General features: G+C 37.7%; 1 protein-coding gene across 1 annotated transcript in view; it reads left to right on the top strand.

The window, feature by feature from the left end:
• Positions 1-15,497, top strand: part of LRBA (LPS responsive beige-like anchor protein) — a 445,808-nt gene that overhangs the window by 39,392 nt on the left and 390,919 nt on the right. The window contains exons 2-7 of the mRNA XM_056855892.1: positions 7,280-7,511; positions 9,257-9,357; positions 11,254-11,349; positions 13,124-13,245; positions 13,368-13,494; positions 14,055-14,174. Of these exons, the coding sequence (XP_056711870.1) occupies positions 7,280-7,511; positions 9,257-9,357; positions 11,254-11,349; positions 13,124-13,245; positions 13,368-13,494; positions 14,055-14,174 (798 nt within the window). The remainder of the gene's footprint in view (positions 1-7,279; positions 7,512-9,256; positions 9,358-11,253; positions 11,350-13,123; positions 13,246-13,367; positions 13,495-14,054; positions 14,175-15,497) is intronic.

The raw sequence follows: 15,497 nt of genomic DNA, 5'->3' as shown, positions 1-15,497 counted from the left end.
GTGTGGTAAGAAGTAGCTACCTTGTTTCCTTAGAGTGAGATAAATAGTACAGAAACTAAAATGTGCAATATGGTGCAGTACTTTGCTATGCGACTTTCATAATACAGAGTTTAAATTCAGAGTAATGCAACTTGAACTGACTTTCTAGTAGATGTCATACAATGATGGATTTCTGATTTTGAAAATATGTCACAACCATAAATCAGTTGCTAGCAAAGATTGCTGTAGCATGCCATTAAAGAACATGGCAATATTTACTGTAGGTAAATGCAAATTTTAAAAGGTTCTCTGTGTCATGGTTTAAGTGATTTATTGGCTTTCAATGCTCATGTATGAATCTGTGATGTAATGGATTTTGGAAATCTCATTTCCTGTAGTAAGACACATACTTTGCATATGACTTTAGCCTTGGTTTTTACCTTGCCTTACTTAAATCTGGGTTTAAATAGGGTTAAAAGTTGGGTACATTGCAAGAGCAAGATCCAAGATTAAGGTGGATGTTTGAATAAAAATGCAATGAAATTGTTCTGTATTTTAACTTAATTGTGATATTTAAAGTAGAATTGCGTGGCACTACTTCAGTCACAATTCCATTATTGATTTTTAGACAATGTTAATGCTGCAGTGGTGGACCTTAATGGAACATGAGCAAACTCAAATGAGACCCTGAGCTGGATTTTTTCCCCTTGTACTATTAGTTGTAGAGAGCCAGTGTGGTGTAGTGGTTAAGAGCTGTGGTTTGGAGCGGTGGACTCTGATCTGGAGAACCGGGTTTGATTCCCTAGTCCTCCACATGAGCGGCGGACTCTAATCTGGTGAACCGGGTTGATTTCCCTATTCCTACACACAAAGCCAGTTGTCAAAAAGGGCAAGAGTCCAGTAGCCCCTTAAAGACTAACAAAAATATTTTCTGGTAGGGTATGAGCTTTCGTGAGCCACACAAAGCCAGTTGGGTGACCTTGGACAAGTTACAGCTCTGTTAGAACTCTCTCAGCCCCATTTACCTCACAAGGTATCTGTTGTGGGGAGGGGGAAAGGAAGGTGATTGTAAGCCGGTTTGAGTCTCCCTTAAGTGGTAGATGAAGTCGGCATATAAAAACCAACTCTTCTTCTTCTAAATATTTAAGGCTGTGTTTCAAGTCTGCTGTTTCTCTGTAGCATTGATATTGTTGTTGGTTGGTTCCAACTTATTCTAAAACTTTTTATGAGGTGTCTTCCACTTCCCCATTTAATTTGCATTAAATGCTGAAAGAATCGGGCTCAACATTATTGAGGTCTTTCACAGATGCAGTGTATTTATTTTAGTCACACACCCCAATCTTTCCAAGAGAGAATGGAATCACTGTTCTCCCCTGCCGATATGTCTCTGTTGACCAGTAATAAAGCTGAGTATCATATGATTCTGTTTCCATGTTTATGAAAAGGGGCATAAGTTTGAAAACAGATATTCTTTTATGTGTGAATTGAGAATAGATCTATACAGTTCAGTTTTAATTTTCGTATTTGTAATCTGAGGAACAGACTCTTCAAAACTTATTTTTGCATTTGTAAAGAAAATAATCAGCCTAGAGCTTGAAGGCAACCTTCTTAAAAATTGTACTTCCAAACATCCACTATGCCATTTCCTGTTTGGAGAACTTCTCTTGAAGTAGCATATACTGTAATCACCTCCCACTTCCAAAATCATTAAAACACTTTCAAAAATAAATGCTGAAAAACCATTTCCTTTACTCCATCTACCACTCTCTTTCTCCTGGGTTACCACTCCCTAGATAATGAGCTCTGCATTGCTACTGAGACTGACTTTTCCATGTTTGACTGACCAAGCAGTGGTAATTTTTTGTTGGGGAAGACATTCCACTGAGGAGAGAACATGCACTGATTGCTGAGGAGCATGGTTGTATTGAGGAGTGCACGTATAGTCTTCATTTTGCCTTTGCTTTAATAAACAATTTAAAAGGGAACTTGGTAAGATCAAAACTTTATGAATATGCAAGAGATTCCAAACCAAACCAGGTAGAGGAATAGTTGTGAATTTGACCCATTGACGTTATACAAAAGGAGAGAGTGAAGGCATGTTTTTGGATGAGCAAAACCCAGCATTTTCAACATCAAGGAAGATTTTAAAAACTTCTGTAACTCAATCAATTGGCATAATTTTATATGACAAATACAATTTTCAGGCAATGTAATGTCACCATATCGAAAAACTAATGTACCTTCAGTGTAGTCACTCCTACAGCTGTGTAAAGTGATGTTTAGTAAGTTAAGTTATTCTATTCATATCTAGCAAAGCTGTCCGTTTTTTTGTTTGTTTTAACTTCAAAGCTGGTTATCAATTAGGACTGTATAAGTGTCTTTGGATCTGGCAAACAGTATTTGCATCTCAGTTCACCTGCAACAAATCTAGATTTTTAAGAAGGAAGGTTACTAGTGACTATCAACACCCATTGACATATATCGTAGTGTGTATATATTATATACTTTGAAATGTTTATCTTTTTCCTGTATTTGAACCTGACATGAAAGGAACAGGTATGTCTTGTAATGTACATACCTGTCATTTGTATAGCAATGTGCAATCTTGAAACAGTGCCATTCTTTAAAACGAAAAAAGAAAGATCGGGTCATGTTGTTATTCATTCTCTTACTTTCAAGGTTAGGTTTGACAGTGTGCATTAGTCATGTTGTTTAACGATACTTTGGGATGTTTTGTGTTTAGAAAATCATCATGTCAAATATTTTTCAAGTATTTTTTTTAAGCATATTGAATATACTATGCTGTCTCTGCAAACTTGAGAGTATAGGGTTTTCTTTTGTTTTTAATAACTTGCATTGTATGTTTTCCTCCCACTGAGCAAAAACTGAAAATTGTTTGTTGAATAAAGTAATAGTCTCAATGTTGTTTTCAGTTTATTCACTGTGATTCTAAAGACAGCTGTCTTGCTGTCAAACTCTTTTATATGCTTATTTATATACACTCCATTACCTCTTAGTAAGCAGATCAAGTGTGCAATCCTATCCAGAATTACTCCAGTCTAAACTCATTGAACTAAATGGGTATAGCCTGGAGTAATTCTGCATAGGTTTACACTTTAAGAACATAAGAAAGGCCATGCTGGATCAGACCAAGGTCTATCATGTCCAGCAGTCTGTTCACACTATGGTCAACCAGGTGCATCTAGGAAGCCCAAAAACGAGACAACCGCAGCAGCATTGTTCTTCCTGTGTTCCAAAGCACCTAATATAATAGGCATGCTCCTCTGATCCTGAAAAGAATAGGTATGCATCGTGACTAGTACCCATTTTTATTAGTAGCCATGAATACCCCTCCATAAACATGTCCATTCCCCTCTTAAAACCTTCCAAGATGGCAGTCATCACCACATCCTGGGGCAGGGAGCTCCACAATTTAACTATGGGTTGTGTGAAGAAATACTTCTTTTTATCTGTTCTGAATCTCTCACCCTTCAGCAGAAGACCCCGCGTTCTAGTATTATGGGAGAGGGAGAAAAGCTTATCCCTGTCCACTCTTTCCATACCATGCATAATTTTATAGACCTCTATCATGTCTTCCCTTAACTGCCTTCTTTCCAAGCTAAACTAATACTAATACTAACCGTGCTAGGGAACCCAGAGGTGTAAGCTCCATTTCATTGTAACTAACTTCCAAATAAATATGCCTACTATTACAGTTTTAGTCTTTCTTAGGTTCACAGCTTAGCCCATTATTAGGGTGTAACTGTGCTTTGGATTTCACCATTTGAGTTGTTAAATGCACCAAAGATAAAAGCCTCAATATCTGGTGATTCTCTCATTTTAATGTGATAGTAAATTAATAGTTGGTCTCTCTTTGAAATCCATATAACTGGTATTTAGCAGTACTGTAGTACAGGTGTCTTTATTTTTAACTAAGCTAATACTGGGAAACATCAAATTATTTTATAAGTATAATATTTATAGAAAAGTTAGTGAATTATATGCTAACTATGTTTTGCAGGGGAAGGGAAGATGAGACCTGTAATCTGCAAATGTCAACCACAAAAGGTTGTCTGCTCCTTGAATTCATCCAGATATTGATATATTTATGACTTATTTGGATTTATGAATAGCCAAGGCAAATATGAAAATGAAATGTAAAACTTATGAAGATGTATTTGAATGCTTCAAATGTGTTGCTTTAAAATCATTGCTGTGTGCTTACACATTATGCCACAACCTAGAGAGAGAAAATATTATGTCACCTTGTGGGTTGTTATAAAGATTGTTTATGAAGTTGAGCCTAAGACTTAAAATACATTGAATTGAGGAGTTCTGAAAAATGAACTGCATGACACAGGAGACCAAATCATGCTAAAGTGCAGGGAAAGACTATACATCAGTTCAAAGGCTACATTATTCAAAAAAATATAACCATAAAAAAGGTAATAAGATTACATTCTCACACTTCATGGCTAGTAAGGTGCATTAGGCTGCTCAGATATTCATAACTTACTGTGACATTTCGTGAGATTACATTTTGCTGTGCCCAGCCATTACTGTAGCTCGGGTAATAACTAGCTAGTGCATGGACCTGGATTATGATCCCTGTCTTTGGCAACAAATTTGTCTTGAAGGTTGATCAGCTTCAAATTGCCATTAGAAAGGGTTAATATGACATACTGTATAGGTGTGCACACTTACGTGCATCTATAATAGGTTTGCATGTGAACAGTATATCAAATTCACTACAAATTTCATGCAACCATTTCCCATATTTTCTTAAAGTAATTTCATAAAACACTTAAATGAGAGGTGTTTAGCCTGGTGTCTGGTCCTAGGAATGTACTATTTCTAATGGCTAGTGAATTATTTGTGTTTTGCAGATTAGATAGGAAAACTAATTTGTCAACTTCTTGGATGGGTGGTTACTGACAACAGTGCATGTAGCCAAAAGTGAAAGATGGGTGGTAGAGAAGTGAGGTGAAGGTGAGGTCAGTCTAGTTAATAGCAAAAATGTATGTCCTACACATTGTTGGCATGGTAGTTGATGGTCAGTTAGACCCAAATATGTTAACGAACTGAAATATACTTTAAGTAGCTAGAGAGCCAGAGATTTTGCCTAATGACCTATGCCTGAGCTGTGGCATTTGCACGAAAGTTGAATAATTCCACCATTGATTCATAAGCTTAAATACATATATTGCTTCCCTGTGATACTTGCTTTGAAGTTGCTGGCTCTTTTTTGCATTTATTGTGCCTTCTTTTCTTTCAAGCCATAAGTATCCGCATGCTTCACTGCTGCTGTTGTATCAGACTTTCAGGGCCGGTATTTGTGCTAGGTTACTGTTTAATCCATGATGGATAAATTATATGCAGTCAGGAGGTTGATCTCTGCTCTTGGAATTGCAACAAGAAGTAGAGGAGAAGATGGGATTTGGGAGTAAAAAATAACTAACTCCTTGCATTGTGCTGTTTGTGTAGTGCTTTTCTAAGGCCATCTGTTCAAGGAAAAGATCTATGTCAACCTCCAGCAGAAGCAGCTTTCAAATATTCCTCAAGGTCCGCCAATTTCCCTAATTGATCAAAAACCTCTCCAACCACAATTGTTTCCTGAATTCCATCTTTGTGCATCTGATTCACCACCAACTCTGCTACACTTTGTCTATTAAAAGTTTTTACTTGACCCATTCTTCCTTTATCATATCCATAAGAAAAGTGTGAAAAAATAGAAACATTTAAAATACTATTTATTCTTTTTTCTTACCTGTGTTCTGGTTGTGAATTTTAGATACATTCACTGTAGCTTTCTCATCTTCAGATGCTTGACATCTTTGCTGATTTATGTTAAGAATGTTGAAAAATGTGCTTCCCAACTTATATTTCTCTAACGGTTTCAGACCTTGAGTAATGTGTGGGTGCTGCTGGGATTCATAGAAAAGCGGAGAGTAACTATTCTGGTGAATCTTATCACACAACGGATATATTTTTAATGAAAAATCATATCTGAATCCTTGATTAGTTTTTTTTTAAGTAATAGATCTCAGTCACTAACTCTGTATACCCAAAGGATGTCATTCACCATATTAAATACAGCCGTTATGATAACCCCTGTCATCAGACTAGCTGGCAGATGGTGTTATAAGATGGAGATTGGGAGGCACATTCCTTGTTCATCAGTTTGAAGACAAACAAGTGCCGTGTTCAAAAAAAGGAGGAGAGCAGTGGATTGGAGAGATTAGTGGGCAAGGATAGTTAAATAATTTAAGGGTCCCAGTACACTATTGGGATAAATAAAATTACAATGAGTTTGAGTCATCCATTTCAATGGGATATGTGTGAACAACTTTATCAGCCATTCCTGAAGGGTGTGTGTGGATGTGCGGTGGCCAGGAGCGGTGGATGTTCGGTGGCCAGGAGCCGCACAGCCACACCGCCTCCACAGAGGCTTCCCAGTCGCCGCAGAGAAAATAAAAGCAATTTAAATTGAAAAATGGAGGGAATGCCCCCATAGAAAACAGCGAGGCTATGCCACCAAAAAAGGGGGCGTAGCAATGCTGCAACTCAAGGGGGTGTTCCCAGGGCAAAAGGGGTTAGGATGCTGCCTAAAGGCAGCCCTGTCCCCGGGAATGCCCTGGGAATGCCTCCCAGGAAGCTGGCATGGGAACTTGCACCGCTGGAACACTGCCGGGTGCAGCGCTGGCGGCAGAGCTCCATGCAGCGGCATGGCATCTCGGGGCCGACGTGAATGCCCCCATTCTGGCATAAGTGCCTCTTATCCTGGGATCAATGGGCAGGGTCACACCAGCTCCTATTACGATTTGCTCCCCTTCAGGATTGTGCTCAAAGGGAACTAGGGCAGTAGTGTCCATGACTGAGAGATGTGCATAGTCCAGAAATTTTTATTTTAAATAGATTACTATAGAAGGAAAATAATATTAAAACACTATTGCAACAAACTTTTTAAAATGCTTTTTTAGGATTGCGCTCTTAAAGTGCAGCTTGGGCTCTGAAGTATGTTACGATTAGCACCTTGTCCTGTATATCAACATTTTAAGAGCCAGCAGAGTCTGGTCAATATTGTTGGCCTCTCATAAGCTATAAATTGTTATCAGTTGGTAGGTTATTGATATGAAATTTAGAATTGATTGTCCAGTCTAATCTGAAAATGCCAATGCAGTCTACTGATGTCACAGGTATGCCAGTAAAAAAAGTGCTACTTCTCACTATTGCAAATATTAAATATAGCATTCTGGAGAAAGAAAAAAATCACTTACATTTGTTCTTATTTTAAATAAAGCTTGTAGGTGGTCACTTTGATCTGGAAATGAATTTTATTATACAAGAAGGAGAGAGCATTACTTGCATGGTGGACTTGTTGGATAAGTGTGATGTCACTTGCCAGGCTGAAATATGGAGCATGTTTACAGCAATCCTGAAGAAAAGTATACGAAATCTCCAGATTTGCACAGAAGTGGGTCTTGTTGAGCACGTGCTCCAAAGGATTGATAAGGCTGACAATATGATTGCAGGTATGACTTCTGAAACGGTCACAGAATTGGAAACAACTGTGGTTAGAGATGAGAAGACTCGGAAAAAAAATCTGTTTCAGTTTTTCCAATGGAAAAGTTGGTCATTTGGGGGAGTACTGAAAAAAAAAATTCCTGTGAAATATTTGCCTTTAAGAAAGAGTGAAATGCTTTTAAAGACAAGATGGGCATTCTGTAGACATATACAACTCATAAATTCAAGATGCATTTCTGCATGTAGAAGGATACTTGATCTTCATGAGGGCTTTCTTTCCTTCTATGGTCCTTTTGGCCTTACTCTTCTCTTGTGGTTGACCTTTTCACCTCTCCCGCAAACCGCTATGACACATATACCCACAGATTTGTTATCAGGTAGTTTATTGCCCTGCCTTGCTTGAGGGGAAAAAAAGATGAGAAGGAGGTGGGGCAGAATCTACACCAAAGACTTAGAGGAATACTCTGGAAATCCCATTGAGAACAGAGCTTTCGCTAACCAGTAGCTACAGAAGCAAGAAGGCAGAATCTAGCTCAGGGGTCCCCAACATGGTACCTGTGGATGCAGTGGCACCCACTGACACCTTTTCTGGTATCTGTCATGTGCTTTTAGGAAGTGGGCGGGGTCAGGTAGGGGTTTTGCCCAGCAAGGCTTCTGATTGATTATTGGAGTTTTGATTGGCTGTGCAGGTTTTTAAAAATGTTTCTTAGGCAGCAGCTTCCACCACAGCACAATGATTTGCATTGCGTTACTGAAGTTAAGCTGTGGTAATCATTTTGTGGATGGCTCTGTCCCTGCGGCAGCCATTTTGTTGCAGCTATTTTGTTGCTGCACCTACCTTGCTGTGTTGGAATTCCAAAGAGCCAGAGTGGCGTAGTGGTTAAGAGTGGTGGACTCAAATCAGGTGAACTGGGTTTGATTCCCCGCTCCTCCACATGAGCGGCAGACTAGTCTGGAGAACCAGGGTTGATTCTGCGCTCCTGCACATGAAGCCTGCTGGATGATCTTGGGTTAGTCACAGTTCTCTTGGAACTGTCTCAGCCGCACCTACCTCACAAGGTGCCTGTTGTTGGAGGTGGGAGAGGAAGGGAAAGTGATTTTAAGCCACTTATGGTAAAGAAAAGCGGGGTATAAAAACCAACTCTTCGTCTTCAAATGTGCCCGCAGGCTCCAAAAGGTTGGGGACCCCTGCTAGCTGGAACTACATCTATCTATGCAGATATTATTTATCGACCCTTCCTGTGACCGTTTTTTCCTGACCAAATAATATATTTTATGTTATTTAACACAAAGCTTTTGTAAAACTATTTTTCTACTTTTCAAGTAGCAAAAGTTAAGGTAGGTGAGCTAAGGTAGCATAGGGTATATCAGCTTGCAGTTTTCTCTTAATCATTGGGTATATTTGCTGTTTTGCTTGTAGAAAATGCATCATTTATAACTTTTAAATTCCATAAATATTTCAAATATTGCAATTTTGTATGCTGTATGTTATAAATGATGCATTTTCGGTTGTTAAAGCAGTAAAATTAGTTTTGGTTTGACAGGATAGCAAGTATTGCATTTATTTAAATTTCCCCCAAATTTTCCATTCCCCCCCCCCCAAATATCCCAAACCAACCAACCCTTCAGAATTTCTGGAAATTGTACACCTATGACTGTGGTAGAGTCTCTTACTCACCAGATGACCCTTCCATGACCTTATTTTAACTATTTACCATCATAGATTAATATTTGTGTAACTGTCTTTCTTTAGATCTGCTAGTCGATATGCTGGGAGTATTAGCAAGCTACAATGTGACAGTTCGGGAATTAAAGCTATACTTCAGCAAACTTCAAGGCGACAAAGGAAACTGGGTAAGTAGAACTCTGCTATGGCAAACCTGGTAACTTTCATATAGCCTAATAGTTTATCTCACTATTCATAAAAGTTAATGCATTGTCTTTAAGTTTCATGGAAAAGGTTGGGATACTTAAACCTGCAGATCACAGATGGAGCTATTTTGACTATTAGATACATTGATGATGGTAACTGATCATTAATTGTAATTGTAATAATAATAATAATTTATTAATATGGTCACTGACTAGCAAAAACAAACAACCAAACAAGTAAACAACAACAGCCACAATAGATAACACGAAAACCACAACAACAGCTACTACTGCTACTATAAATAATCAGGGCAAGTGGTTGATCAGGACAAGTGTTAAGCAAAGGGGAAAGAAACCTTGTGCAGACTTCTTGGTAGAATGAGCAGTGTATCAAGACATGTTCTGAAGTGTCTATATCCCCTGACCCACAAGGGCAAAGCCTTTCTGCTATAGGGACCTTCTTATATCTTTAATTTAATTATATAGTGTACACTGTAATTGTGATTGTACACTGTAAGTAAACTGGGAGCCAGTGTAATCGCCAGGGTAGCTTTAACCTACAGTTACTTCAAACTATCTTAAAAGGATATGCATTATTGCATGTAATTGCATTATTTCAATCTGTTAAAAATATTTTATTTAAAACATTTCAATGCTGCTTTTCTACCCAATTTAGAGTCCCTAATGTAACAAACATTAAAGGGTATTAAAACATTGAAATATAAATATTTATAAAATATTTCAAACAATTAAACATAATATAAAGTCATAAACACATAAAAACGGAGACAGGGAGGAGGGCTAATAAAAGAGTATGGAAACAAAAACGTTTTCACATGCTGGAGGAAGACAACTATGGAGGGAGACAGAAGAATCACCCTGGGAGAGGGAGTTTTAAAGTTTTGGTGCCATGACCGAGAAGGCCTTTTCTCAGGCTGTCATTTGTCTAGCCTCACATGGCAGGGGGCACCCAAAGCAGGGCCTCCAAAAATGACTGGAGTGGATGGGTAGACTGATATGGGAGTAGGCAGTCCTTCAAGTCTGCTGGTCTCAAGCTATATAGTGCTTTAGAGGTCAATACCATCACCTTGAATTGGGCTTGGAAGCAAACTGGGAATCAGTGTATATGGAACAAAACTGAAGTGATAGGGTCCCTACAGACCCAGTCAGTGTTCTGACTGCAGCATTCTGTACCAACTCTAGATTATGGACAGTCTCCAAGGGCAGCCACGTATTGAACACATTGCAGTAATCTAATCTAAATGTTACCATGGAATACACCACAGTGGCAAGATTTTTCCTGCCTAGGAACAGCTGCAGCCGGCTCAACAGCCAAAGCTGGTGAATGGCACCCCAGACCTCATTGCTGTTTTGCTTGCTCATTTGGGAGAGTGCAATCCCATCCAGAACAGGAGATATCCCAGTTCCTGAGTTAAATTTTCCTCCTACCCAAAGCACCTCCATTTGGGATTTATCATGTTAGCTCTCCTCCATCCAAAACTGCCTTCTGGTACCTGTTCACGATTTCCATAGCCTCCCTGGTATCTGCTGAAACACATGAAGCTGCCTTATACTGAATCAGATTATTGATCCATCAAAGTCAGTATTGTCTGCTCATACTGGCAGTGGCTCTCCAGTGTCTCAGATGGAGGTGTTTCACATCACCTACTAACTGATCCTTTCAACTGGAGATGCTTGGGATTGAACTTGAGACCTTCGGCATGCCAAGCAAATGCTCTACCACTGAGCCACATCCCCTCCCCTGAAGTGCAAGACAAAAGTATGTAGAAGTCCTAGTAAATTCAGTTGTGTTTTTGTGCTTTGTAATGGATATGACATTACTAAACTGGCTAATATGGGAAATAATTCCTTGAATAGCCACCACATGCTGGAAAGCTGTTGTCCGTATTAAAGCATATGCCTCAGAAGTATGGACCTGATGCCTTCTTCAACTTCCCAGGAAAAAGTGCTGCAGTAAGTAACTATTTTATCTATTTTTCTATTCCCTTTGTGAATATCAGTTGGCTATTTCATACACATTTCCATTTAGCTCATTCATTCTATACACATTCAAACATGAAAGGCTGATAGAAAAATGCAACCTCTTTGGACATACCACACATACAGGGAATTGTAAATCTAAAATATGCTTCTTATGCACAAAATTTCCAGTAAGGGCTGTTGTACATTATCTGTGCAAAATGCATGTTGTTACCCTTGAAACTTTTGTAGTAATTAATTAGTAGTCACATTTAATTTTTCTGTGAGAACCTAAACCTCAGGGATGGTTTGATCAATTGCTGCTTTGGGTAGGGAATTAAATGAGCTCCATTTCAAACACCTCATAGATTGGAAATTGGGTGAGACCATTTATAATAGTGGTTGAAAATATCTCAATAAAGTAAGGATTTTGGGTTTCCAAAGCAAATTGAACTGTCCATTATGGAGTGTCTGCAAAACAAACATAAACAGCAGCTGATTGGTTCATTGTTGATGTGTAGCTTAAATATTTTATGTATTCAGAATGAAATTACTGTGCTGTATTCACTAATACTCATGCATTATGGTTTTGCTTTTTTCTTATGCTCCTTCTGTATGATGAGACATGTAAAATAACTTTGAACCTGTGAACAATATTTTCCTTAGCCCAGGGGAAAGATTGTATACATTTATACAATTTCTAAGCAGATCTCCGATTTATTGCCTGCATACTGCAGATGTTATTTTAAAACTATAAGGAAGTCCCATGACCTTAGGATAGAAACATAACCAATATGCTGGGTGGATGTAGTCGTTATTTACTCTGGCCGCTATTTGTACTTACGGTTGAAGCCTTCGTTGTGTGGGAGAATTCTTTTATGGGTTTCTTCTTTAGAAAGTTTTGAAGCTACTGAAAACAGCCTATATTGTTTCCTGTGACAGTTCTTTTGTGTTGCCATATTAGCTACTTCATGGCTAATGTTTAATAAAAATAAAATTTCCTGTACTGAAAAGTTTGCAGACATTTCAGTAAAAAGATTGTTAACATGTACTGCTGTCTTGGTAACATTCAAGGAAAGTCACTGCTGTGTTATACAGACTGATAACTGGTGAATCCTCCCTAGAAGGATTTATGGTATTGAGTTTGTGCAGGGATAGCCGAAGAGTTTAGCAAAGTAATGAGACATCTGCTGACACTCAAGTTCTTTGATTTTTTATTTTTTATTTTGTTCATTGATATTGCTCGTCTGGGCAGCAGCTATGACCGGACAGTTTCCAAAATCTCTCTTGAAATGTACATTGCGAGTCTGTGAAGTGCAACAGTGGGAAGCAGATTGTAATGGTGGTGAATCTTTCCTTTGAACAAATACATCATCCCCACAATGACAGTAGTATTGATTACTGCTTATAATTTTTAAAAAGTTTTGTGACCAAAATACTTTTTTTGTTTTGTTTTTTCATTAATGCTTTTTTTTCATTAAAGGACTTCAATTTAATGTTCTGTCAGACAGGCTAAACCTGTTAATGATTGTAAGAAGCCTTTAGGACAAGTTAGATAACTAGCTTTTGGTACCTTCAGTTCTAGAGCTTTACATGTGTTATTCAGTCTTTTTATATATTTTGTACAGATTTTTTAAAAAGAAAAAATGGGTCCTTGTCATCATTTTAAGGTGAAAATGCAAATTTTAGTACGCCCCCTTAATTTGTATCCTTTCCAGTCATATAAAAGACTTGCTTTACTGTCAATCATGTATTTGTTTTATTCTAGGCAATTGCCTTACCTCCTATAGCAAAGTGGCCATACCAAAACGGTTTTACCTTTCATACTTGGTTAAGAATGGACCCTGTAAATAATATCAACGTAGACAAGGATAAGCCTTACTTATATTGGTATGTATTTTTTATTTCACAATTCTGAAACTTGTTTAATCTACATGTACTTTTAAAGATTTCCCCACCCAAACAAGCATGAGTGAATCGTGAATCTAATAATTTTAAATAACTTCTTCCAGTTTTCGAACAAGCAAAGGACTTGGTTATTCGGCTCATTTTGTTGGAGGCTGTCTGGTTGTGACCTCAATTAAATCGAAAGGAAAAGGTTTCCAGCACTGTGTGAAATTTGATTTTAAGCCACAAAAGGTAAGTCAGAATGAGTTATCATATAAACACTACTGGTTAATACATAGAAATTTTTTATAATTAGCCATTTGAGGTGGATTTTTTGCTTTATATGAATCAATGCCTGTTTCCCTGGTTGTCAGAATAACATTGGTTTTCATCACTGATGCGCTCTAAAATTTGATTTTCCAAAAAAAAGAGAAGATCCTACAGTATGTACTTTAAAAACAAAAAAAACCAAGTACTTGAACAGTGCCATCCTAAGCACAGTTACCCCTTTCTAAGTCCATTGACTTCAATGGATGTCACTCTGTTATGAATGGCACTGTAAAGCAAGTTGAAAAATGTTCCTTAAAAATTGTTATGCAGGCTCCAATTTTAATGTCACATATAAGCTTACTTTTTTCTGGTAAATGTTTTAACCTATATAGAAACATAATTTTTATTTTAAGGATTTCTACGCCACCTTTTTGTTATTCCAGGTTCCATACAAAATTCATAAAATGGGTAGTGTTAATATAGTATAACAGTCAAGCAATGAAACGGTAAATAAAGCCTAACACATCTACCTTTTTATGTAGTGGTACATGGTTACTATAGTACATATCTATAATCGTTGGAAGAACAGTGAACTTCGATGTTATGTGAATGGAGAATTGGCATCTTATGGCGAGATAACATGGTTTGTTAATACAAGTGATGTAAGTAATTCTGCGCTGCCTCAAAATCTCTCTTGTACCTCTGTCTATGTTGAAATTGATGATTGGATTTGGGTACAAAACCTCCATGCTTTTACTGCCCTTTAACCATCAAGAGAATACAGAAAAATGACTGGTGCTTTAAGGGTAATTAATCTGAACTATGATCCCTGAAGTGTGTCTCTTGAATAAGCTTCTTTTCATATTCTTTATACTTCATATACAAGTTCTATCATAGTAGTTTAATTTTAAAGAGCTATCATTCCCTCATTCATTCTTCACAGTTACTAAAGCAGATTCCAATCTCTTCTCTGTCCATAAATCCACATTGAAAACACTGGTGCATCCTTTCTCAACTCTGATTGTGAGCAGAACACATTGGTAAAAAGGCAATAAACATGGGACTGTTTATGCTTGCATCCTTAGGAGCATTTGGATTTCTGAATCTGATCTCCTAGAATACATTGAATATATTAAGTATAACCCCAGCTTTATTTTGTGTAAAATCACTGGGTTTAAACATGTAAAACTGCTGTACTGAGTTAGATCATTGGTCTATCTAGGTCAGTATTTACTGGACTAGCAGCGGCTTTGCAAATTCTTTTCCAGTTGTTGCCTGAGATCAGTTTAAAGAAAACCACACTAAGAATTGAATCTGGGTCATTCTGCATGCAGAGTATTTGCTCTACTAACAAGCAATAAATCCATTTAGTAATCTAGAATTTGGGGTCACCTATGAGATTGACTAGCAGAAGATTCAGTCCAGACTAAGTACTTCTTTATCATACAATGCATAATTATTCTATGGAACTTTCTGCCACAAGGTGTAAAATATGGCGTATAGATGGTCTGAAAAGTGATTCGGCCAATTTATGGCAATTAGGTCTATAAATGGCTATTAGCTATGATGGCTACATTTGTTTATCTACTTAGGAAACTTACAAATGGAACCTCCCTATTTAGAGTTGGTTTTGTACTAGATACCATTTGCTGGAAAGGCTTCCTGGGGCATCTGGTTGGATCAATACATGAAACTGGATTTTGGATTAGATGGACCTTTAGTCTCATCCAGGAGGTTTCTTATGTTTTTAAATAGCAACAAAATGTTCACCATAGTTCAGAATTGTATGAAAGTCTGACATATGTCCGTTAAGCCCAGAGGGCTTTTTTTTATTGACTTCAGTGTTGGAAGTGTTGTGACATGTACAGAACTTTCCCTGATGTGAAAGGGACTGTGAATGTCCTGTGACCAGAGTTTCATGTTTATTACTAAAAATATATCAGACTGTGGATTTAAGTGGACATTTTTCACTTTCAAAACAGAAT

The sequence above is a fragment of the Euleptes europaea genome, chromosome 9, assembly GCF_029931775.1.
Source record: "Euleptes europaea isolate rEulEur1 chromosome 9, rEulEur1.hap1, whole genome shotgun sequence".
Lineage (NCBI taxonomy): Eukaryota > Metazoa > Chordata > Lepidosauria > Squamata > Sphaerodactylidae > Euleptes > Euleptes europaea.
This window is presented reverse-complemented; position numbering and strand designations above follow the sequence as displayed.